At 30.5% G+C, this 23280-nt stretch overlaps 8 protein-coding genes across 10 annotated transcripts in view; 2 read left to right on the top strand and 6 right to left on the bottom strand.

Moving 5' to 3' along the window:
* The window catches only part of LOC108733526 (CD109 antigen), a 36713-nt gene extending 34495 nt beyond the window's left edge, over window positions 1–2218 (bottom strand). The window contains exon 1 of the mRNA XM_018464703.1: window positions 1926–2218. The gene's annotated coding sequence lies outside the window, so the exon portion shown is untranslated. The remainder of the gene's footprint in view (window positions 1–1925) is intronic.
* Window positions 2219–2505: 287 nt separating this feature from the next.
* LOC108733525 (ER membrane protein complex subunit 7 homolog) lies at window positions 2506–3431 on the bottom strand. The gene is made up of 2 exons (XM_018464701.1): window positions 3123–3431; window positions 2506–3065 (listed from the first exon to the last, which is right to left on the bottom strand). The coding sequence occupies exons 1-2, from the start codon at window positions 3325–3327 to the stop codon at window positions 2590–2592; spliced, it is 681 nt and encodes a 226-aa protein (XP_018320203.1). The 5' UTR covers window positions 3328–3431; the 3' UTR covers window positions 2506–2589.
* A 240-nt stretch (window positions 3432–3671) lies between these two features.
* LOC108733523 (structural maintenance of chromosomes protein 2) lies at window positions 3672–9106 on the top strand. The gene is made up of 16 exons (XM_025974473.1): window positions 3672–4133; window positions 4190–4501; window positions 4558–4947; window positions 4996–5133; window positions 5191–5475; window positions 5534–5884; window positions 5989–6135; window positions 6439–6702; window positions 6758–6959; window positions 7043–7380; window positions 7449–7643; window positions 7705–7771; window positions 7999–8114; window positions 8180–8395; window positions 8453–8662; window positions 8903–9106. The coding sequence occupies exons 1-16, from the start codon at window positions 3966–3968 to the stop codon at window positions 9011–9013; spliced, it is 3510 nt and encodes a 1169-aa protein (XP_025830258.1). The 5' UTR covers window positions 3672–3965; the 3' UTR covers window positions 9014–9106.
* Window positions 9107–9200: 94 nt separating this feature from the next.
* LOC108733524 (calcium-independent phospholipase A2-gamma) lies at window positions 9201–13773 on the bottom strand. Of its 2 annotated transcripts, none has more exons than XM_025974474.1 (6): window positions 13483–13773; window positions 11865–12670; window positions 10870–11075; window positions 10610–10801; window positions 10338–10548; window positions 9201–9932 (listed from the first exon to the last, which is right to left on the bottom strand). In XM_025974474.1, the coding sequence occupies exons 1-6, from the start codon at window positions 13524–13526 to the stop codon at window positions 9664–9666; spliced, it is 1728 nt and encodes a 575-aa protein (XP_025830259.1). In that variant the 5' UTR covers window positions 13527–13773; the 3' UTR covers window positions 9201–9663. The 2 variants fall into 2 exon arrangements, with proteins under 2 accessions (XP_025830259.1, XP_018320202.1); XM_018464700.2 differs by lacking the exon at window positions 13483–13773 and adding an exon at window positions 12854–13028.
* Window positions 13774–14580: 807 nt separating this feature from the next.
* Window positions 14581–16246, bottom strand: LOC108733463 (putative GPI-anchor transamidase). Its single transcript, XM_018464636.1, has 6 exons — window positions 15849–16246; window positions 15519–15794; window positions 15253–15461; window positions 15055–15172; window positions 14882–14992; window positions 14581–14817 (listed from the first exon to the last, which is right to left on the bottom strand). Exons 1-6 carry the CDS (start codon window positions 15918–15920, stop codon window positions 14581–14583), a joined length of 1023 nt encoding a protein of 340 aa, XP_018320138.1. The 5' UTR covers window positions 15921–16246.
* Window positions 16247–17826: 1580 nt separating this feature from the next.
* LOC108733527 (elongation factor Tu-like) lies at window positions 17827–19734 on the bottom strand. The gene is made up of 5 exons (XM_018464704.2): window positions 19321–19734; window positions 19004–19257; window positions 18569–18943; window positions 18284–18512; window positions 17827–18017 (listed from the first exon to the last, which is right to left on the bottom strand). Exons 1-5 carry the CDS (start codon window positions 19637–19639, stop codon window positions 17827–17829), a joined length of 1368 nt encoding a protein of 455 aa, XP_018320206.1. The 5' UTR covers window positions 19640–19734.
* Window positions 19735–19815: 81 nt separating this feature from the next.
* Window positions 19816–21361, top strand: LOC108733529 (ATP synthase subunit gamma, mitochondrial). Of its 2 annotated transcripts, none has more exons than XM_018464706.2 (4): window positions 19816–19914; window positions 20117–20423; window positions 20478–20803; window positions 20858–21361. In XM_018464706.2, exons 2-4 carry the CDS (start codon window positions 20123–20125, stop codon window positions 21119–21121), a joined length of 891 nt encoding a protein of 296 aa, XP_018320208.1. In that variant the 5' UTR covers window positions 19816–19914; window positions 20117–20122; the 3' UTR covers window positions 21122–21361. The 2 variants fall into 2 exon arrangements, with proteins under 2 accessions (XP_018320208.1, XP_018320209.1); XM_018464707.2 differs by having other exon boundaries at window positions 19832–19914; window positions 20096–20423.
* Window positions 21362–21496: 135 nt separating this feature from the next.
* Window positions 21497–23139, bottom strand: LOC108733528 (WD repeat-containing protein 74). Its single transcript, XM_018464705.2, has 5 exons — window positions 22908–23139; window positions 22409–22842; window positions 22152–22354; window positions 21895–22096; window positions 21497–21836 (listed from the first exon to the last, which is right to left on the bottom strand). Exons 1-5 carry the CDS (start codon window positions 22963–22965, stop codon window positions 21600–21602), a joined length of 1134 nt encoding a protein of 377 aa, XP_018320207.1. The 5' UTR covers window positions 22966–23139; the 3' UTR covers window positions 21497–21599.
* Between the last annotated feature and the right edge of the window lie 141 nt (window positions 23140–23280).

Raw genomic sequence — 23280 nt, forward strand, 5'->3', positions numbered from 1 at the left:
AATAAAAACATATATTCTCTGAAAATTATAATTCAATTTATTTATACCAAAATTTAAAAAAAAAAAGTTTATATCTAACTGTACTAAATAAAGGAAAATAGTAAAGCAAATATTTTGAAGTAAAATTTTATTTCAATATATTTACTTCTACCAAAACTAATAAATAATGCGGAAATATATTTTGGCTTTCGACCAGGTATTATTTCAATATTCCTGGACAATGACAAAAATAGCCCACTTTTCATCACGTTTCAGTCTTGTAAAAGATGAAAAACACCGAAAAACGTCATTTTTTCGACCAGGTGGATAAGTTAATTCCAACTTCCTTTTACGACAAATATTTTAAATAATTTACAAATGTATTAACGAGTAATGGACGTTCTCCAAAACTACTCATTCGATTCCTAAAATTCTTTCACCAATACATAGAATAGATCTTAAGGGTAAACATAGATTATTTATTATTTCGTTAAAATAAAAAAGATTTTCGTGGGGGACAATTTTGTAAGGTATGTAGACGACAAAAACGGTCAAAGAATGCGTTTCCTACGAACGTTGCCTTGATGGTAAGAGATATACAGACATAGCATAACGTTTACCGAACATACAAATTACACATTTCCTTGTCTTTTTTTCATTTTATGTCGCACAAGCAAAAATGTTTAATTAGGTGAACATGTCTTTTCAAACATGTTTATATGAAAATATCACCTGCTTCTCTAGATTTTTTGAACAAAACGCAACTCTCGTCTTAAAATTTATTGTACTTATATTACTTATGTATCTATATGTGAAGTTCATAAACTGATAAAAAATATTAAGCGGGAGATGAAGCGGGAACAGGTCGTATAAGTATAATAAAAATGAAGTGCTTCCCACATTGTGGTTACCATGGTCTGTCTGATATGTTTATTACATTAAACGAAGTAGGTGGTGAAGTGATTCCCCGAAGGATGCAGGTAGCTTTTGTAAGTTTTCCCTTTTAATAATTTGAGTGTGAAGAAGTGTACACGTAAACCCAAAAATCCGGATAGAATACAATTAAATAAAACAAATAACGGAATTAAGAGTTCCTGTGCCATTTAGCTATTGCATCTGCTCTTACCAGACCAATAATTACATTTTCGGCTCTACTGACCCACACAACAAAAGCAAAACGCAGGAAGAAGGCTGAGAGTGCATATAATAGAACACACGACTCCTGTGCAATACTCGAATAAGATTTTCGAGGGTGAGCTTGTATAATTTGGGGTGAATATCGAATGAATAAGGAGGTACAAACGAGTGCGTCTACAGCTGTTTATTTTTGAAACCTGGCGTGTGCTAGAGCACTAACATACGACATTAATAAAAATTACTTAATAATAAACAGTATTCAATTAATTTTGAAATTATTAAAAATAAAATTTTCCTGTATTTTAATTTTGACATCTTAAATTGTTAATGTATTATAAAAATAATAAAAAGTATCTACTCTTTTTAAAGCATTAACTGTTTAATAATAAAAATAAAGGAATAATGAACTAACCACAACCACGGCAGGTCCAATCCCTGACCTAAATTACCCATTCAATTACCTGCTTGTAATAAAATAAATAAAAAAAACCTTAATAATAAGATTGAAGATAAGTATAACGCAGTTACTCGATTTAAAAAACTATTACAATTTCATGACTCACACATTAATTCAGTAGGTTAAATAACACAATACACATAGTCAACTCCTTCCAATACCTGCTAATTAGTCAGATAACCAACGCCTTATTTTTCACAATTAAAAAACATGATATAAATTGTTTAATTTGGATAGTTCGGTAACAACAACTATTCAACAAAAAACACGTTTTATGTTATCCACTGAAAAATTTACCTACAAACCAAACACCTATGCGGTTAACGCCCTAGAAGTATACATGATTTCCTACCTGTGATATTATTGTAATCAACTCCCGCGTGAAGGTGGGTTTGTTTATATACATTCCATGTAAACTTGTGTTAGAAAATTCACAGCCTTTTATAGTACCGTTATCACTTTATCAGTATTTCTTATCACTACTATCATTTCGTTCACAGTCGCGAACGCTTAACAGGTTGTTTTTTAACAATCAAATTCACATAACACGAAACCACGGCAACCCAACTCGTACACGTTCGTAACGTACAATAATCACACAAACTACCAAATTCAGATGCACGGCTCAATTGAACTACAGCACTACTATTGCAGTACTACTGGGAAAATGCCGAATGAGAGAACAGAAATAAATCCGAAAATTAACGAAAATGCACGACAGCACTTCGCCAAGTTTATCAATAGTCAGTAAGTACGAATAAATGAACATAGGTGGATACTAAAATTTAATTCTATGACCTATGTCTATATTTCTTTAATCTATGGCCTAAAACGATTAAAACTTAACCACTAATAAATTAACCCCAAAAATTAAAAAAAATATAACAGCAAAGCATTTGAAAACGACATTTTATTAAACGATGAAGTAACAAAAACGTATTTAAATAAAAATAATGTATAATACACTTTACAAGAAAAAAAATACCCTTAATAGCTCACAAGAATAAATATAGCAACTACTGCCTTTTTTTACTACTTTTACTGGTTTTTTTTGTTTGATGTTGACCCTGTCCAGCCAAAAAGTTTGATACCAGATCCGTCATTTCAGGCATTTCAAACTTAGTTAAACTTTGCACTTGTTCAAGTTCTTTCCTAGTTTCTGGGTCATTCAACATTTTGGGCAAAACCATAAGAAACACAAGAGGCAAAACCATCATCAATACCATTGGACTAAATAAGAAATCGGTTATTCTCCATTGTTCTCTTATTTGAAAATATTTTGTTCTTCCAATTGGCTTCAATTTCAATGGATATGGTAGTTGAATCACTAAAGATGTCTGAACATGATTAACTTTTCTAGCACGGAATTTTCCCTTTGTGTTTATTTCTACCCTGACAGGTTCATAAGTGTATTCAGAATTTAAAACTTCCAAAATGTATGAACCAGAAGGAATATTATGAATGACAAAGCTTCCATCTTCTTTAACAAAACCTACACACATGATTAACAAATAGCCTAACATTGATGATAAAAAAAACAAATAATTACCAATATATTCCCCTCCATTAACAATTATTCGTGTATTGGCTTGCCAATTTGGACGACTAAACAAGACATCCGGAGGGTACACCTTTCCTTCAATTGTATACAACCGATGTATTTCAATTTCTTCATTGCTTTCATTCGTAGCAATAATTGAATTAATAAAAATCGGTAATAATAACGGGACTAAAAGCAATTCTTTACCTAACATTTTCTTTTTGTCTACTTTGAAAGTTATTTATTAAAGATGACAAAACTATTAAAACTGTCAGTGGTGGTGACTGATAACCATCTGGTGACAACGGCAAAAAACAATAATTTAAATTTTACTAATAAATTGTGCGTCGTTTGCGGGTCCTAAATATGTAAATAGCGCAATTGTGGGTTCCTTAGTTTTGTTAAAAAAGAGGAAAATTGTTTCGGGTGCAGATGAAGTAGCTTTTAAATAAATCGACATTGAATTTTCATCTGCACCCGAAACAATTTTCCTTTTTTTTACAAAAGTAATGGATACACAATATGATTCATAAATATCTAAAACCCGCAAACCACACGCATTCTAGTGGTAAAGTTTAGATCAATGAATTATTTATATCGGGTGCCAGTTCACACGACTGAGAAAACAAACGATACGGTGGTGGTTTTCTCTATGGTGAAAGTTTAGCTGTTTACCTTAGATCTATGCTATTTACCACTGTTTACAGATTTCATAGACCGATTAACACAATTTAAAATCCTAAAATCCGTTGGCAGTTCGGGGTTGTTATATCGTAATTTTTTAACAATATTTCATGTTTTCCTTTCGAATTTCGCAGTGATTTTGCTCAGTTAATTGATCTGATAATTATCATGTACATTAAATCAATTGTATTGGATGGATTTAAGTCTTACGGCCAAAGAACAGAAATTCACGACTTTGACCAACAATTTAATGCTATAACTGGCTTAAATGGCACTGGTAAATCAAATGTACTTGATGCAATATGTTTTGTACTGGGAATCTCAAATTTGAGTCAGGTATTTTAGTACAATTCGCCTATCAAAATGGTAAATATTCATCATTGTTTTTACAGGTTAGAGCTTGTTCATTACAAGATTTGATTTACAAAAATGGTCAAGCAGGTGTTAATAAAGCAACAGTATCAATTACATTTGATAACAGAAATCAAAATCAAAGCCCGCCAGGCTTTGAAAACTTTAATGAGATTACTGTAACAAGACAAGTTGTAATGGGTGGTAAAAATAGATACATGATAAATGGAACAAATGTTCACAATAAAAGAGTTCAAGATCTGTTCTGTTCTGTACAATTAAACGTTAATAATCCACATTTTCTTATTATGCAGGGAAGAATTACAAAAGTACTAAATATGAAGCCCCCAGAGGTAACCATATATTAATGATTGAATAATCTAATAATGAGCATTGATCTATTTTAAAGATACTGTCAATGGTTGAGGAAGCAGCTGGCACAAGAATGTACGAAAATAAGCGTCAAGTTGCAAAAAAATTACTCGAGAAAAAGGATGCTAAGTTATTACAATTGACTGAATTAATGGCTAAGGAAATCGGCCCAAAGTTAGAAAAACTTAAAGAAGAAAGAAAAGTCTATTTGGAATATCAGCGAATAGAACGAGAATTGGAACATATGAATGCACTATATCTTGGTTTTCAGTATTTTGCAACACAAAGGGCTTCTATTAACTCGCAACAAGCTCTTGAAAAGGAACAATCTAAACTACATAAAATGCAGGATGAAATAAAAAATAATGTCGCCATTGTTAAAGATTTGGAAAAGGAGATTGAAGATATGACAAAACTATTAAAAGATGTAAGTTAACATACAAGCAATGATTAGCAGATAACATTACTTTTATAGAAAGCTGATTCAAAACTGCAAGAGTTAGAAGTAGAACTAAGAGCAAAAGAGAAGGAGGAGGCCAAAGCAAATGCTGCAGAAAAATCATTGAAAGATAACATAACAACTGAAGAAAAAAACATTAAACAGCTTCAAAAGGTACACTTTAACTTTTTATACAAGTACAGATTTTTTGTAGCTTATTACTTATTACAGAATCTCAAAGATGATGAATCTGCACTCAATACAAAAGAAAAAGAACTCTCACAAGTACAATCACTGTTTGAAAAATTGAAAAATGATGATGTAGAAGACAATGAGGCATTTGCATTGTCTCAGAGAAAATATGAAGCAATTTGTGCAGGAATGGAAGTAAATGAATCAGGTGAAGCAGAGACACTGCAGGAACAACTAATGAATGCCAAACAAGAAGCAACTGAAGCTAGTGTTAAAATTAAGGAGACAAATATGCAATTGAAACACTTTCAAGAAGTGATTCAAGTATGTAATTCAAAAATTAATATTAACACAATGATTTATCTTAAGTTGTTTTTTTAAGGAAAAAACTAAAACAAGAATTTCTAATGTAGCCGAATATGAACGTGATAAAATTACGTTGGAGAAAATGCAAAAAGAAGTTCGGTCTTTGGAAAATTCACTAGAGAAATTAAAATTTTCAGAAGAAAAATTACAAGAATGCCAGACATCTCGAAAAAATTTAATTCACGAAGTTCGTAGGATGGGAGAAAAGATAGAAAGATTTGAAGCCCAAAATCCGTATGCCACCATTAATTATACAGACCCGGAACCAAATTTCAATCGGAGTAACGTTAAAGGAGTAGTTTGTCGTTTAATCAACTTAAAAGATAATGCAACAGCTACTGCAATAGAAACTGCAGCAGGGGGGAAGGTAATTTTTTTTAATACAATGAGTTTAAATTATTTAAACATTTTTTATATATGTAAATGGTAAATATTCATTTCATCATTTAAGATTCTTCAATTTCTTTGTAGTTGTATAATGTCGTTGTTACCAACGATGTTACTGGTAAAAAACTATTACAAAAAGGAAATTTACAAAACAGAACCACTTTCATTCCATTAAATAAAATTCAAGGCGGTCAAATCGATAATGCAACTGTTCAATATGCCCAAAAATTGGTAAGATTTTATGAAGTAAATGTTAAAAAATCAATCCTATGTACATGTAGTTTTGTCTACATCTATAAGTTGTAATCTGGCTTAAATACATAAATTATACAAATATTTAATAGCAATTCGGAAGTAATCTTACATAGGTCACAGGTGTATGTACCATATATCAAATTAAAGGTCACCGCATTCTACGTTAATTAAAAAGAGAATGCTGTAGTTTGATTCCTTTTCTTTAAAATAAAGTGACTATCGGTCGATTGTTGACCACCAACAGTACTATTTTTTTAATGTAAAAAAGTATTTATACAGGTTGGAAAAGACAACGTTCAAACCGCTTTATCACTGGTAACATATGATAAAGAATTACAACCTGCTATGGAGTATGTGTTCGGAAACGTATTCGTTTGTAAGGACCTCGATACGGCCAGAAAAATAACTTTCAACGATAGAATACGACGCCGGTGTGTTACATTGGAGGGAGACGTTACAGATCCAGGAGGCACGTTGAGTGGTGGAGCACGACAGAAAGGGCCTTCTGTACTATTACAACTTCAAGGAATAAAAGAAATTGAGGTGAAAAAGTATAATTTTATGTAAAAACCTTTGTATTATTTTTTAACGTTTTTAGGCTTCTTTAAAATGCAAAGAAAACGAACTAATGAAGATTGAAAACGAAGTAAAGAAAATGCTGATATTCCAAGAACAGTTTGCAACACTATCCCAACAACTAGAATTAAGACAGCATGAATTGGGTGTTGTTCAACAAAGGTTTCAGCAAACAGCCCATCATCAACAGCAGGTTGAAATAAACGAATTACAAAATAAGATTGGTAAGCTTTTTAAAAATAAATGTGTTTAACATTTCCAGTAAGACTTATTATGTATTAAAACGTCAAAACGTAATAAACTTTAGGTGAAATGAAGGAAACAATAAAGCAGTACAAAGAAATAGAAGCAAAAGCCTTACATAAGGTCAAGGAAATTGAAAACAAACTTAAAGATTCCAAAGGACATAAAGAAAGAGTTCTCAAGGAAGCAGAAAAAGAGATGAACACTTTAAAAAAGAAAGCGGATAATAGTCGAAAAAATTGGAAACTGAGGGAACAAGAATATGAGACACTCAACGTCGAAATAACAGAATTAAAGAAAAGTTTGGAAAGTGTTCAGCAACAACTTCAAACGGCTGAAGAGCGTTTAAACCAACTTAAGAGTGACTACGAAGAAGCCCAAAAAAAATCACGCAGTTTAAAGGTACTTGAACAGCAACTGATTCATAATTGTATTACTTTCCTTTCATTTTTCTTTTTTTTTTTTCTAAGGAAACTGTTACTAAATGTCAGCAAGAATACAAAGCAGAAAAGAGCGCTATGGTGGAAAGAAATAAAGAAATCCATAAAAAGAATTCAAAAAAGGAAGCTTTACTTGCCCAAAACACTGAACTTGAATTGGAAATAAAAAAAATGCAACATGAACTGAAGAAACTAAAAGATGAATATGCAATGGCTAAAGCAAGGGTATGAACTTTAAAAAAAATTTTTTTTTATTTATTTCAAATCATATAATGCATTATTTCAGGAAGAAGATATTTCAAAGAAGGTAAAAACAAACTGTGGAAATCTTAAAGAAGCTGAAAGCCTCACAGATAAAGAAGCAGATGANTTTTTCCCATATTAGAGGATGCCTTTGGCATCAATCGGATATACGAGGGTGGATTGATAAGTTTCCGGCCTGACCAAGAAAAACAAGGTTTTTAAAAAAAATTTTTTTTTATTTATTTCAAATCATATAATGCATTATTTCAGGAAGAAGATATTTCAAAGAAGGTAAAAACAAACTGTGGAAATCTTAAAGAAGCTGAAAGCCTCACAGATAAAGAAGCAGATGAATTGGAAAGGAAAATAAGAAGCTATCAAGATAAAAGGGGCAAGTTAGGGCGCACAGTAAATGCAAAAGCACAAAGTCTTTTTGAACATGAAGAAAAACAAGTAAATCAAAAATAAAAAGGACTTTTAATGATGCCAATTTAATTTATTCTATTCCCTTGTTACAGTTCAACTTACTTGTAAAGAAGAAAAATATTGTGGAAATTGATAAAAGAAGAATTGTTTTGGTAATGCAAGATTTAGACAAAAAGAAGAAAGATGCACTTATGCTGGCCTGGGAACAAGTGAGCAAGGACTTCGGCTCAATTTTCGGGACACTTTTGCCTGGTAGCAACGCCAAATTGCAGCCTCCAAGAGGCCAATCGGTATTAGACGGATTGGAAGTAATTATTTATTTATATAATAAAATAACTTTTTCATTTCATTTTCCTATTTTTCAGGTAAAAGTGAGTTTAGGAGGTGTTTGGAAAGAAAGTTTAAGCGAATTAAGTGGTGGCCAAAGATCTCTTGTTGCACTTTCATTAATTTTAGCTATGTTACTTTTCAAACCCGCCCCCCTGTACATTTTAGATGAAGTAGATGCCGCGTTGGACCTTTCCCATACTCAAAATATTGGTCACATGCTCAAGACTCATTTCAAACAGTCACAGGTAAAAAAAATTAAAAAATACTGTAAAATGTTGATCAGAGAATGATAGATAGAATAAATGGGCGATTTCGAAGTCAAATAACTCATTGGTTTCTAATTATATCTTACATCAAACGAAACTCTATTTCATGTGTAATTGATAAATTTACGTTAAGCTAGAATGTAGGCATTAGAACAACTTTCTTGCACCAAAAACTACTACTAATTAAAAACTATCTAAAATTTTACTTACCTTTTTCAGTTTATTATTGTTTCATTAAAAGATGGAATGTTCAACAACGCCAACGTACTCTTTAAAACCAAATTCGTAGATGGAGTTTCTGCAATAACAAGAACGGTAAACAGAAACTGAAAAGATCACTGTCACATCACATTTCTGCTTTTAAATGTTAAGTTATTACTGTAATATAATTATTTTAAACTACACTTTACAAATATTTTTATACTGATGATAATACATATTAGAGTAGGAAAGTTAGTTGTTTTACTTTAAAGATAATCGGGAATATGTATATGCATAAAAATTATTCTCAGACATATATATTTAAAAGGTATTATTTATACTTTATATTTTAGGTAACACAGAAGTATTTCTTATATCTAGCATATAAAAAATGAACTAATCATCTACGTGTATTATGATTCTTTGTGTCGGATAAAAAATTAATAATTTACTCGGTGCGATTGCGATCATATATACAGACTAGTTAGAAATATAAAAAAATAACAAAAAAGACATTTAAGTAAAATCTAATAAAAAAGACATAATCACAGTCACTATTTCTATCACTCAAATAAGTAATTATAAAACGGTAAAAGACCTGAGCGTTTTTTTATATATATTTCATCAGCCTGAATATCAACTTGATAATTAAAAACAAAAAATTAAACTCGAGGGAACAAACAGATCTTAAAGCAGTTATAAATAAAAATTTGGATTAAATACGTACAACTATTTGAGTTTATTCTTTAATTTTCGAAATGGGTATTTCGATTTTCGTTTCATACATATTTGGTTGAAAAACCAATTAAATTTTTCTTTCGACTTAACCAATCGACCGCCTTTTGAGCAACAGGCTTTGGGTCTGTTAGAGCCTTAGCAGCACTCTGAAATTTGTCTTCATTTCGCCTTAAATACATTAGTGCGTCCATTTCGAGTTGCTCAATTTTGTGTGGATCAGTTTCGACCATGCTTAACATTTCTGTGAGGTAAGGATTAAAACGATAATATACATCCCCTGACAAGAGGTCGTTTAACATCGTATGAACTCCTAAAATAAAAGAAATACATTAACATTACATTAAAGGCGACCTTGAATAAGCAAACCTGATGTCAACGATTTGAAAATTAGAGAATCAATATAAAAAACTGGAATGCATATCCTCTTAAATTTTCATGAATACTATTGTAAAATTGGAATTAACTATTTAGAAATGTATATCATTAGTGATTACAGTACCATAGACTGATATAATTGTACATTAATGTAAAATATGTGGGTTAATTTCGTGAATTACTATGCAAAATTTTAAATTTCTGTGTTGTATATTTTCTAAGAAAAACCGCTGTAATAGAAGGAAAGCATGTTAGTGATTTTATAAGAGTTCACTTTTTCTTGTTCAGTATCGCATTCTAAAATAATAATAATACAAAAGTACAAACAAAAAATGCTTACCTTCGGTGTCCGTTGCACTATCTAAAATTTTCATAAACTTATTTGTCCAGGACGAATTTTTAGCGTCGTCTTCAGGAAGTGCTTCAGGATGTACAGGAATTGTCCTTCCTGTCCCAAAGGATACTACGCATTGTATAGGAGTGTTTGGCCATAACTGCTTAGCTTCATGTATAGCTACAGCTGTTGGATTGTTTACTAAAATTCCACCATCCTAAAGATAAACGTAACACATTCAAACATTACAAAAAGCAAAATTTTTTGTTTTCTCTTGCCTGATGTAGCAAATGACCTAGTCTAAATTCCTCAAAATAAGTTGGTGCGGCAGCAGATGCTCTTACTGCTTCCCATACTTTATGATGAAAACCCCCCATATAGTTTGATTGTACCCGCCATGGAAACGAATAATTCCTAAATATGTATGCTGATACTTTCGAGTGATTTACAACTGCAGAAATGGCTGCTAACTAATTAAAAAAGAATACATTTACTTTAACATTTTTACAGGAAACATACACATTTTAATTTAACATACTTTTGGACATTCTAAAATCCTGGCAGTTGAAATCAAAGGGGCTTCCCCTAAATATTCTTTAAGCAAAGTTTCCCATAAGGCTGTATCATAATAGGCATGACTCCAAACTAAGTTGCTAGTCCCTCGAAGTGTGGATTGCGTGAATACTTTAAGACTTAGTTCCTTATAATGTTTTGCTATTGTGTCTAAGTCCCTAAGGTGTATACCTGAATAATTTTTTTTAACTTTTTAATAGGTATAAAAAAATAAAAGAAAACAGAAATAAAAGATTATTAATACTAATAAAAGTATTTAAATTCTATAAATGACTAATGGAAAAACTACAGAATTTAATTGGCAAATACTCATTGGACGTTATCCAAGCAATCCCAAAATAACAGTGAACCTATGTTAGTCCTGTCTTAATAAAAATTATATAATCAGCTAATAGCATTATCCAACTTTTTAATAATATCTATTTTTTCATGTTTATTTCTAATAACATATAATTGCTACCAGAGAAATTTTAAACATGAGTTCAACAATTCAATAGTGAAGGTTAAAAAACAAGAAAAAATGCAGAAAAAGAAGAGTTACTAGTTACTCATTTTTACATTTTTAAAGTCATTTTGCTTGAATATTATACAATTAATTTTAAGATATTTTTCTTACTAATTATTATTTCCCATTTTTCCTACCAATTATTAATTATTATTAGTATACATTCATTAACAATTCAAAAATTGGTTTAATTATTCAAAAACTAGTAGATTATAAAAAAAGAAGTAAAAAGGGAAAAGTGGAAAAGCTGCAATTTTATTATTAATCTATCATAAACAGAATTTAAATAAGTTAAATATTGAGATTGGCTGGTCTTATACACAGGTAACTGTGTTTACCTCTGTAGGGTTTACTGTGTAATTACATTTTTAAACAACTGGTAATAAATAATAAAATCTAGATTTCAAGATTAAAAAATTACTTATTCCCTTAAGCGCAGGTTTGGTCATTCTTACCTAATGAAAAGGCAACTATAGCCCCTGTACTAACTCCACACATAAAGTCAAACAATTCATGAATACGTTTCCCAGTCAACTCTTCCAATTTTTTAAGCATTTCTAACACCAACAGTCCCCTTATACCCCCACCATCAATGGAAAGTATTCTGATTCCTCTTCCAGGCAAGGGTTCACAATATCCTAATAAAGCAAAGGCTTCTCGAATTGAACTCCTTATATCAAAGTTTTGCGTCTCTTCCTGTATTCTAATTAATAATCTAACAGCACCTTCTTTTACAGCATGATTTTTTGCTTCAGGATACATTTTTATATGATCTGAAAGATCATCAATTCGTTTAAGTTTTGATTTTTCAGTTTCAGCATTTGCTATGGAATATATAATATGCCTAGTTCTAGACATGATAGCAGTTTTTGATACTGTCTTTGTGGTAGTTTTCCACTTTGGTAAAATTTCTTTTGGACGCTCAACTTCAGTAGCAGGTTTTTTGTTTATTAGACCATTAAGAACATTTGGAAAAGCAATTATCCCCTTGTTTTCCCCTTTCTTTTCTTGTGTTTCATTGGTTGCTGCAGCTGATGTGTCAACATGTCTTACCAAATTGCTACCGTAAACTGATGGTTGGATTTTTTGAAGAAATTGTGCAAAGTCTTTCCTTACTGAGTTCTGAAGAGACTTGTCAGAAGAAAGTTTCAGTAAGTATTCTCTAAATTGATTTAGCATTTTCCACTGGGGTACAGTCAAATACTTTGTTGATTGCATTTTAGGAGGGTCCACAGTATTGGAACTACTTGAGTGTACATTTCTGTAAGAAAAATTATACAATTTTACTTTCTAACTATACTCATACTGCTTATTTTTATTACAATATGGTAAAATAAAAAATAGTAAATTTCTTAACATTATCTCTAATGTGTTTCTAATGCTATAACTATTATTGGTAGCTAATTAGGTAGTAAGTAGTTGTTTATAAATGTTAAGTGCTTACCGAATTAGTCACCTTATATTCAAGACATTGGTAATTATGATTTCACGAATTTTGTATACTTTTATATTGTCGACATATTAATCATATTAATAAGGTAGGTTTCTAACATTCTAACGTCAGCAATCAGCTGACATTTGTTTGACTTTGTAGGCATTGTTTTTTTAGATTATTTTTAAAATATTATACATAAAATATGACAAAATTACCTATGACTTACACTCACTAAAATTTATTTTTTAACTTACCAAATAATTATGATTATGACTTGGCTATGTATTAAAAAACATTTTCTTTTGTATGTAGTCTGTCCGTACTTGTTAACCTTATACAAATATTACTAACATGTAAAATTGTTACTATAAATTAACATATTATGTAAAAATATTTGATAATTTTAATAACAAATACGCATCTCATCATTTCACTGTTTATTACTTAATTAATCACTTACGTATTGTTGTATTTGAATTTGACATGAGTTACGTCACGTCTTCTAGGAGTATTTCATTCGTTACTATTTATAACCGTTTATTTCAGTCCATTAATAAAAAATTATTACGTTATTCATTAATTTTTTTTAGAAGCAATAATTGTTTAATTATAAATCAATATTAGAAAGAAATGCATACCTGATACACAAACAGCGCTGATAATTCCTCACGTTTTTACTCATTGAATTTATTATTTAAAAGAAATCAGAATTATAATCTTCTCAGTAATTATTTAAAAGAGGTATATCACTTATTCTTATTATTTCGTTAATCACTTTTATGATCCAATAGAAAGAGTAATTGATTTAATTTAATTTAATTTAATTGACCACTGTGAACAATTTTGACTAGATTGAGGTATATTGTTGATAGAATGGCTTTAATATATAGACTATTATCATAAACAAACTGCGCGGATATTTTGATTACAAATAAATAAATTGTTTAAACGAAATAAATTATTACCGCGCGCACTTCACGAAGTGTAATTTTTAAATACTACGCAATATTATTGGTTCGCGAAACAAATATTTTTTCGCAAACTTGCGCTCTAATGCGCTGCGAAATCGAATTTTCTAGTACGTAATAAAATAATACTATGATTTTTAGTCCCACCTCTTTTTAAAGTCAATTTGTTTGAATACTCGGTACTTAATTTACTGCGTTTTGTTTTTGTTTTTGTCATTATTGCTATTTTATAAACAATTGCTTTTACGCCACAAAACACACCCTCCATTAATAAATACGATGATGTAGTAGTAGAAAAAGCAAACTAAATTTTTTGAATTCATTCTCTTTGAACGTTTAATTTACTGCATTTTTTCTCGTTTATTCTTCGTTGTTAATTTTCAAATAGTAAACCCTCTAGTAAATATAAATTTAAAGAGCAGCGCAATAGCTACTAGAAACTAGTTACTACTTAGGGCCCAAAACAATTGAAGTTGCGGTGTTGTGTTTAGTTAATTCTATTCATATTATCAACTAAATTACCATGTTTTTGAAGGAAAATAAAACTCTGGTTTAAGACTAATAAAGGTTTAAGCTTTCAATGGTGCATGATTGATGAAGCATGATAATACATATAAATACAATACACCCCACTGCTCCTAAATCTATAGTCTTTAGAATATCCCAAATTTTAGGTAGTTAGGAATGTAACAGCCGAATTTTGTTAATTAAGCAAGAAATAGCGATTAATACTTTATTTAATATAAACAAAAATCACAATTCATTTAATTAAAATGAATCTAGGGATGGAACATAATAATACTTTTTTGCAGTTTTTAACTTTTCTATTTTTAGTTTCTTTTCTTTTATGATACTAATGGTTCCATTGAAAGTATCCCAAAGTAGACTAATGGGTCTGACAGAACCAAAAAAATCTGTAACAGGAACTTTACTGATATCCCTTCTAAACAGATCTGAACGATGACCAACAGTAGAGATGCACTGCTTTTTGGGGCAGATTTTCAACTAAAACAAATTTTCAATGATATTAAACAAATAATGAGAAGAGTAAAAGTGTCTTTACACTTACAAATTCTGCTAAAGTGTTTTTACTATCCATATGAATTTTTTCAAGAAAATCAAGAACATAGTAAGTATATCTATCAATAATATACACCCCTATAGAAGAGTCTACATGATGCTGGAAAAGAATAAAACAAAATGTAGGACACATGAAAAAATACAAAAAATACCATAACTTACAGATAAAGAATCCTCTCCTACCAAGCTACTTGCGATTGCAAATATATTTGGAGAATAAAACCTTTCATACATTGATGCTGCTTGACAAGTGTCTATCATAAATAGGATTTCATTGTATCTGAAATAAATGCATTTTTATCACATCTTTTATCCATTCTAAAATTAGTGTCACACGCAAATAGTTATCCTCCATTTTACCTGCGCTTTTGCCACATTTGTTCAAATGCATCAGCCAATTCTTGATTAGTTATCTCCTCAGAATCTTGGAACTTTAAAAACCCGTCACCACCATGTCCAGTCAAATATACTAAAATATTGCTTCCTTCATCAGTCATTAGCTTTTTTGATTGTGGAAATTCTTCAGGAAACCGTCCTACTAGCAGTCTCACAAAATTCTCTACTGTAACCTTTCAGAAATGTTATTTATCATTCTCAAACTTTAAACCTAATCTGAAAATGTATACCTCATAGCCCCTAAAATCTACTTCGACATCTTCACCATATACATTTATGTGTTGGTTTGCATTATTAAAAACTGTAGCTGGTCTAGGATTTCTGGGATTACATGCCATATCATCTGCTAACATTAAAATGATCTGACTATCTGGAATGCCCAGTCTTTTAACACTGTGATATATGGATAATACATTGGCTATATGTCGGTAATTGAACCAAAATCTTGATGTATCAACTAGCACAGCCCAATTATTTGTATGCCCCTTTTTGAAAAAGTTCTCGACCTAAAATGTATACTTATTAATAATTATTGAATTCATAAAAGATAAGGAACTTACAACTAACTTATTATCATCACACTGTATATAATTGAATAATATCAACAAAAGGAATGATGTAAAGTTTTTCATGTTATATTATTAAATTAATAATTAGTAAATTTACGGTGGCTTAAATATCACTAACTAGCGTTTATTTGTTTCATTATTTCTTAGAAAAGAAATAAAATTTTACTATGTAACACAAACTTAACCTAAATGTTCAATGAAATAATTCTACTACGTTAGTTAATAATAATTATATAGTAACTGATAAATGAAATTTTATGCTTTTAAATCTTGTTTAAAGTTGTTTTAGTTAACGGTCTCATAAAAACAGTGAATTGACCAAATTTATAAATACATATTATATAATAGATATATGTAATTTAAAATTTGATAACCGTACACAACGATAATCCGATAATGTTAAAAAATACGTTTGCCGGTACATTGCTACAACTGATTTCAAAATAAAATTTTGAAGTATTTAAAAAGGAGAAAGAAAACTAATATTTGAGGCGTTCTTTAATGACAAAATAATTATTACCTTTCAAGCTACTGGTAATGGAGACACAAAAAATTCCCGCCAGTTAAGTCCTCCATTCAAAAAGATCATATCTAACCTTATATTGCTCACAAAATATTATTTTCGTATTCAGAAGTAATAATTATCAATTATTATGGATAATATAGATTCTATTACGTTGCCAAATGATGTGGGTATAAATTTTTTAAATTCGCAGTACTCAAAACATTGCAAAGACGCTCTGAACCAAGCAATGATTATACTGCAGGCAGTTGAAATACCAATTCAAAAGTTTAACACTTTGGGATGTGTTACAAAAGACACATTTTATAAAATTATGGCAAGTCGAATGGTTTTTATTGTCTTAGAGTTTACCTAATATAAGTATATTTTAGTGTCACTTCAAAAGAAGACTCCATGACAACCTTCCAAGCAAGCAGTCTACTTATATTGCACTAATTTGTCTTTTAGATACCCTTACATGTATGATTAAGGAACGAGCATTTTTTGAAGAGTATACAAACAACATAAAGCACCTCTTAATTATTACAACAAACTGCTTGCAAGTTCTGCAGTCCTATTGCAACACTGAAGGCAAGTTAATAACAGAAAAGTAGTCTACTTCAATGAGGTATTGCAAATTATTTTTAGATTTAAATGCTGAACAGGTGGGAATTCTTTTGAATTTGGTTAAAAAATTTGTTGAGAGAATTAAGAACCATGAACAGATGGATATGTCCATTGCTTTAAACATTGATTTAATAATACAAAACATAAAATTGACCCATGATCACAAAATAAAGGACAAGACAGAAGAATGCCATAAAACCCAAAGACATAAAATGGAAAGATGTAGTAATAATAATTTAAGTATTTCTGTAAATGAGATAAATGGAGAAGTTTTGAAAGAGTTTAGCAGCAAAGAGAATATAACAAGTAATCATAGCTTTTGTGGTGTAATCAAAGGTACAACTAATAAAAAGAAAAGTATCGAAAATAAACAGAAAAAGACTAAAGATGAAACAATTAAATTACTCACATTAGGAAATAACAAATGTGCTACCATAAAGAATACAGACAATAATGGCAAAAGTACAGAAAAAATAAATGCCTTTGCCTATATGATGGCTCGTTCAAAAACAGCCTTCAAGAAAAAATAAAATACTTTTGATATATTAAACTGAAGTTACTGAGTATTAATAGAAGTAAGTTTCATATTAGTTCTTTCTTAAAAAACAACTTTAATTTTGTTAATTAGTGATAGTTATAATTGTTAAATGAAAAGTGTGAAAGTTTAAATTATAATAAATTTAAAAACCTTTAAAGTTTACTTAATTGTTCTGTTTTTGATTTTTAAAATCATAACAAATTTATACTTCCTTGAAAGAAAAGTCATATAAGGATGCATGCATCTTACAAAGGCAGTTATTAATGATCAAATATTTTATTAACAAAAAAAAAATAGTCTTACTATAAAACGAGTTTCCCTAGGTTTCCAGACACTTCTACACTAGGTAACGTTTCTGTCACTATTCCAGTGGCCACAGTTACATTATTCTCCCTTATTGTAAAAGATTGACCTGGAGTCATCACCATTTTCCACATTAAAGTTATGTAGACTTTGCCATGGTCCCCAGGTAAAAGCATTGGCATTTCTTCATCTATTAAATAAAGAGGGGAATAAAACTTTCAGAAAGTACTGTGCCATAAATGTGCACAAAATAAAAATCTACTGTGTATTTTGTAGTTAAGACAGAAAAAATTCTTTTAAATTTATAATTAATGCTTGCCTATCATGTGGACGGACCGGGTTCGATTCCCAGCCGATCGAATAGTTTTTTTTTGTTCTGATACAATAATAAATTGATCGAATATCAAACACATGCCGTGCTAGCTTAAAAATAGTATAACTAATTTAAATTACTACCTAAATCTAATCTGCAAGGAACATTCCAAGTTTTACTAAAAAACTGTTGAATATATTTTCCAAGAATTGGTTTTGATCGTCCCCCTTCACTTTTTGTTAAGAAATAAACACTTGCAATAAATCTATTGCTAAGCTTTTCACTGCCTAAGGCACAAAGAAGCATTCCTCTCTCAACTAATTTCAATTTAACACCCCTCAATAGTATACCAACATTTTCACCAGCAACAGCCTGAAAATGAAATATGGTAATTGTTTTAGTTAAAAACACAATATCTAGTGCAGTACCTGTAGTACACTTTTTTTAAAGACTTGTATGTCATTAATTGTGGTCTTAATTTGCATATCAAATCCTAACAGTTCGGCACTGTCATTTTTCTTTAAGACTCCTCTAGTAACAGTTCCAACTACTACAGTGCCTCTTCCAGGTAAAAGAAATGCATTATCAATTGGTAACATAAAAGGTGAAGTAAGATCTCTTTGGGGTTCTGGAATATATTCATCCATAATTTCTAATAATTTCCTTATTGATTTTTCCCCTAACTCTGTGTTTTTATCTTGTAGTGCATTTAAAGCAGACCCATAAATTACTGGAGTGTTATCTCCATCAAAGCCGAATTCAGTCAAGAGTTCTCTTATTTCTAACTCAACTAACTCAAGCACCTACAATACATATCTACATACGTTTATGCTACTTGTGACACTAATAAATGATGTACCTACTTCTTTGTCAACAGCATCTGCTTTGTTGATAAAAACTATAACCTTTTTTATACCAACTTGTTTAGCAAGCAGAAGATGTTCTCTGGTTTGTGGCATTTGTCCATCTGTAGCAGCAACAACTAAAATAGTACCATCCATTTGAGAAGCCCCCGAAATCATGTTTTTAATATAATCAGCATGCCCTGGGCAGTCTGTATGAGCATAATGGCGTTTCTTTGTACTATATCCAATATGTGCAGCATTAATGGTAATTCCTACAATTCTATTAAATGTTATCTCTTTATGATAGTAGAAATGTTACAGTAAATTTGTTTTACCTCTTGCCTTTTCTTCAGGTGCCCTGTCAATTTGGTCATATGAGGTGTAAATTGATAAACCATCTTTTGCTAAAACTTTTGTGATAGCTGCTGTTAATGTTGTTTTACCGTGATCTACATGCCCAATAGTTCCAACATTTATATGTACCTTATCAGGGATCGTAGCAAGACTTCGCCGGTAGTACTTAAAATGCAATAAAACTGAACTTCCAAGAAAGAATTTTTCCCTTCCTTCTGTTAAACACAATGACCTAAGGGAAACTTTACAGTTTGATGAAACATTAAAAATTCTAGAAAAAGACTTGAATACAACAATCATTTTTAAATATTTCAGTACTCCTATAATACATTAGAAAAATAGATAAATTAGAAGCATATTAGAAATTAAATAGGAACATACACATAGATAAGAGATTATAGTGTATCAATGACATTTTGATTCATAACCATAAAAAAACAATGGAGCAACTTCAATATAAACTTCATAAAGCAAAAAGGTTGGGATAATCTATGGGAGTAACTTATGGAGAAGGATAACCTCGCTTTTTTTCTGTCTTCTCTATTTGTCACCTTTACCATCAAGCTAGAATAAAGGTCAGTACAATTATTTCTGTTTAAATTTTATATAACTTACGTATTTATGTAAGAAAATCAATTTCACCCGTTATAATTATACATAGTAGTTTCTTTATTTAAACTTGCCTGGCTTCATTTTTCATTTACTGCTTAGATTGTCAATTACATAATCTCTACAAAAACTAAAATTTTAAAGTAGTCCTCTGCATATTTGCTGCAGATCGAGATGTTCGGTCGATTTGGAGTGGTGACATCGATTCTTTGTCAAAATGTTCAGCCTGCACCACAACAGAGAGGTATGGCCACCTTAAAGGCCATATCAATTCGACTAAAGTCTGTTAAAAACATTCAGAAGATTACACAGTCAATGAAGATGGTGTCTGCAGCTAAATACGCTCGTGCAGAACGTGAACTTAAACAGGCACGTCCTTTGGGTGAAGGCTCAAAGCAGTTTTATGAGAAGGCAGAAGTCCAACCTCCTGAGGACTCCCCGAAACGTCTTATTATTGCTATGACTTCAGATAGAGGTGAACACATTCAAGTTCTTTGTATATAATTTTTTTACACTATCATTTTTCAAGGTTTATGTGGGGCTGTGCATACTAGTGTTGTTCGTCAAATCAGAAACGAATTAAATCAACCTGGTGTAGCAGAAAATGTTAAAGTGATTTGTGTTGGAGACAAATCACGTGCTATTTTACAAAGATTTTTCCCCAAGAACATTATATTAGCATGTAATGAGGTGGGTCGATTGCCTCCTTCATTTGGAGATGCCGTTAAGCTGGCAAATGCCATCTTAACTTCTGGGTATGAATTTTCTTCTGGAAAAATTATCTACAATCGTTTCAAGTCAGTTGTCTCTTACCAGACAACTGATATGCCTGTTTTCAGTTTAGCTACTATATCAGTAAGTTGTAATTATAAAAAACATAGCAGTGTTAATAACGATTTATTTTTTCAGGGTGCTCCAAAATTGTCTATATATGATTCTTTGGATAATGAAGTAATACAAAGCTACTTGGAGTTCTCATTGGCATCCCTTTTGTATTATGCCCTCAAGGAAGGTGCTTGCAGCGAACAATCGTCTCGTATGACTGCCATGGACAACGCCAGTAAGAATGCAGGAGAAATGATTGAAAAACTTACATTGACATTTAATCGTACCAGACAGGCCGTCATTACCGGTGAACTTATCGAAATTATTTCTGGAGCTGCTGCTCTTTAAATTGTTATTTTCTTTTGCAAAGTTTTTATTTTTAAAGTGGTATCGTAATAAGAATCTAATAATTTCATTTTTACTTAAAATATCTGCTGTTGTATACAGATCATATTTGTTGTTTAATGTCCGTGTAAGCCTAAAAAAACTTCATACCGATTTAACATCCATTAACTACATTTATGATTTATTATAGTGGCTGTATATTAAATGGTGAATATATAAAAAGTAAACATATTATAATGTGAATCATTGTACAATGTTGCTTATTTGAAGAAGTTATCAAGTAAAAATGATACAACATTCTTCTCCTTAAATATTATACAATTTCCCCTTGGTCACTTACTAAATTCTTTTAGGCACATTTGATATAAAAAAAATGAATAAAATTAATATTTTTCATTTATTATTAATTGTACCTTAATAACATATAAAACAAGTTTATTTAAGATAATTAATGATTTAAAAGGTTATTTTTAATCATAAATTATGACGTTTTTAGTTTCTTCTTTTTTATTTTTTCAGTATTTTTCCGCTTAACATTCTCAGTAATTGTTTCCATATTCCTAAATATATCTTCATATTCTTCATCCACATCTTCAACATTTTCTGTTACATTTTCTTCATTGTTTTCATTAACTATGAGTGTATTAATATTTTCATCAGCTTCTTCTTTGATTTTGGGCCTTAGTATAAGTTTTGTAAGGCTTTGCTTTAAATACTCCTACCATAAAACAAAACATTTTAGAATAATGCAGGTTGGTCAAAAATTAAACATATACCTTGTGTAGCAATTCCTTTGTCTCTAAATCATGAATCCTTAGAAACCGATCTAAACTTGTAGTTGCTACAATAGACTTACCAGGATCATAAGCAATGTCAGTAACAGACCCTGTAAATGATTTGAATGTTTTCAGACATCTTGTAGGCAACTTTAAATCAATGAGCTGTAAATAGCCTTTTGTAGTTCCCACAAGGCATTGTCTGAAATTACTTAAATGAAGTAACTAACTGAGAAATAGTTAAATAGATGTTATACCTGTCTTTGAATGTATTTGCAATAACAGTGTAGCTTGCTTTAGGTTCAATAAATTTCAATACAGGTCGTCTTTGTGCTCTTTCATCATATAACAACACATATCCCTCTTTTGTGGCACAAGCTGAAAGTTTTTCATTTGTAGGAAAATAGCAGATACTTCTTATAGATGTAGGGATTGGTAAATTGAGATTGTCATGTGCTAACTGAAACAACTGATTTGTATAATCAATAAAAGGGATAATGATGAATTGACTTACAGATTTTGCTTTAAAAATGCACTGTTTAGTTTCAATATCCCACAATTTGAAATCATTTTTGTTACCTCCTGTGCCAACAACATTTATTCTACTTTCATTTAGTGTCATGCATTCTAAAGTGCTCCCTTCTTGTAAATTTAAAGGAATACTGTGATTATCTGTTTTTGACCAAATATTTATAATACCATTGTATCTTCCTACGATAATGTCTCTACCTAAGGGTGCCACACCTACTACAGCTCCTTTTCCTTTCAAAATATCTACAGTTTTTGTGTATTTGTTAAGCTGACAGTTATATAGTTTCAATGTTCCTTCTTTATAGCCTATTATTATTTCATTTTCTGTTCTACCCCAATGCAAAGCCGTTATCTCGGAGACGTTATCATCGGTATTCAATTCATATTTTATAGCTTGTCCCTTCTTACAATTTGTACCTAAAAAGTAAAAGAACATTAATTTTGAAGAACGCCACTTGCCACTAGGGCGATTAGGTGTTTACTTCCTAGAACTCCTCGAACAGTTCCTACTACGATAAAATATTGATCTTGTATGTTCATTGTGCCAATTTTACATCTCACAGTTATAAACCATATTTGAATAATTATTTTTTAATATTGCAAAAATATAGGTTATAAATGTTTTTTTGAAGTGAAGATAAGCCAGAAGTAGTTTCTAAACAGCAGAAGAGCAGTTAAAACGAACTTTGTCATACTTTAAAAATCATAAGAAAAAACATTTAAATGTCTGAAAAATAGAATTTTTGTCAACTCTACATTTATTTCAGTATAATTATACCTTCATCAAGAGTAACAGGATATTACTAAAATTAATACCGTGTCTATCATCTATTTACATAAAAATTTGTTCACATA

The sequence above is a fragment of the Agrilus planipennis genome, unplaced genomic scaffold (genome assembly GCF_000699045.2).
Source record: "Agrilus planipennis isolate EAB-ADULT unplaced genomic scaffold, Apla_2.0 scaffold44, whole genome shotgun sequence".
NCBI lineage: Eukaryota > Metazoa > Arthropoda > Insecta > Coleoptera > Buprestidae > Agrilus > Agrilus planipennis.

Coding starts and splice junctions, on each gene's coding strand:
- LOC108733525 (XM_018464701.1), bottom strand. CDS start 3,327: ATGTTAGGTAAAGAATTGCTTTTAGTCCCGTTATTATTACCGATTTTT. Junction 3,066..3,122: donor TAATGGAGGGGAATATATTG/GTAATTATTTGT, acceptor TCATGTGTGTAG/GTTTTGTTAAAGAAGATGGA.
- LOC108733523 (XM_025974473.1), top strand. CDS start 3,966: ATGTACATTAAATCAATTGTATTGGATGGATTTAAGTCTTACGGCCAA. Junction 5,885..5,988: donor AAACTGCAGCAGGGGGGAAG/GTAATTTTTTTT, acceptor ATTTCTTTGTAG/TTGTATAATGTCGTTGTTAC. Junction 6,136..6,438: donor TTCAATATGCCCAAAAATTG/GTAAGATTTTAT, acceptor GTATTTATACAG/GTTGGAAAAGACAACGTTCA.
- LOC108733524 (XM_025974474.1), bottom strand. CDS start 13,526: ATGAGTAAAAACGTGAGGAATTATCAGCGCTGTTTGTGTATCAG. Junction 11,076..11,864: donor TATAGTTGCCTTTTCATTAG/GTAAGAATGACC, acceptor AAAATTATTCAG/GTATACACCTTAGGGACTTA. Junction 9,933..10,337: donor TAGTGCAACGGACACCGAAG/GTAAGCATTTTT, acceptor CTTTTATTTTAG/GAGTTCATACGATGTTAAAC.
- LOC108733463 (XM_018464636.1), bottom strand. CDS start 15,920: ATGAAAAACTTTACATCATTCCTTTTGTTGATATTATTCAATTATATA. Junction 15,173..15,252: donor CAAATGTGGCAAAAGCGCAG/GTAAAATGGAGG, acceptor CATTTATTTCAG/ATACAATGAAATCCTATTTA. Junction 14,993..15,054: donor TAGGAGAGGATTCTTTATCT/GTAAGTTATGGT, acceptor ATTCTTTTCCAG/CATCATGTAGACTCTTCTAT.
- LOC108733527 (XM_018464704.2), bottom strand. CDS start 19,639: ATGATTGTTGTATTCAAGTCTTTTTCTAGAATTTTTAATGTTTCATCA. Junction 18,944..19,003: donor CAGATGCTGTTGACAAAGAA/GTAGGTACATCA, acceptor TATGTATTGTAG/GTGCTTGAGTTAGTTGAGTT. Junction 18,513..18,568: donor TTAAAAAAAGTGTACTACAG/GTACTGCACTAG, acceptor TTTCATTTTCAG/GCTGTTGCTGGTGAAAATGT.
- LOC108733529 (XM_018464706.2), top strand. CDS start 20,123: ATGTTCGGTCGATTTGGAGTGGTGACATCGATTCTTTGTCAAAATGTT. Junction 20,424..20,477: donor TGCTATGACTTCAGATAGAG/GTGAACACATTC, acceptor TCATTTTTCAAG/GTTTATGTGGGGCTGTGCAT. Junction 20,804..20,857: donor TCAGTTTAGCTACTATATCA/GTAAGTTGTAAT, acceptor TTATTTTTTCAG/GGTGCTCCAAAATTGTCTAT.
- LOC108733528 (XM_018464705.2), bottom strand. CDS start 22,965: ATGAACATACAAGATCAATATTTTATCGTAGTAGGAACTGTTCGAGGA. Junction 22,355..22,408: donor GCATTTTTAAAGCAAAATCT/GTAAGTCAATTC, acceptor CAGTTGTTTCAG/TTAGCACATGACAATCTCAA. Junction 22,097..22,151: donor GCAAATACATTCAAAGACAG/GTATAACATCTA, acceptor AAGTAATTTCAG/ACAATGCCTTGTGGGAACTA.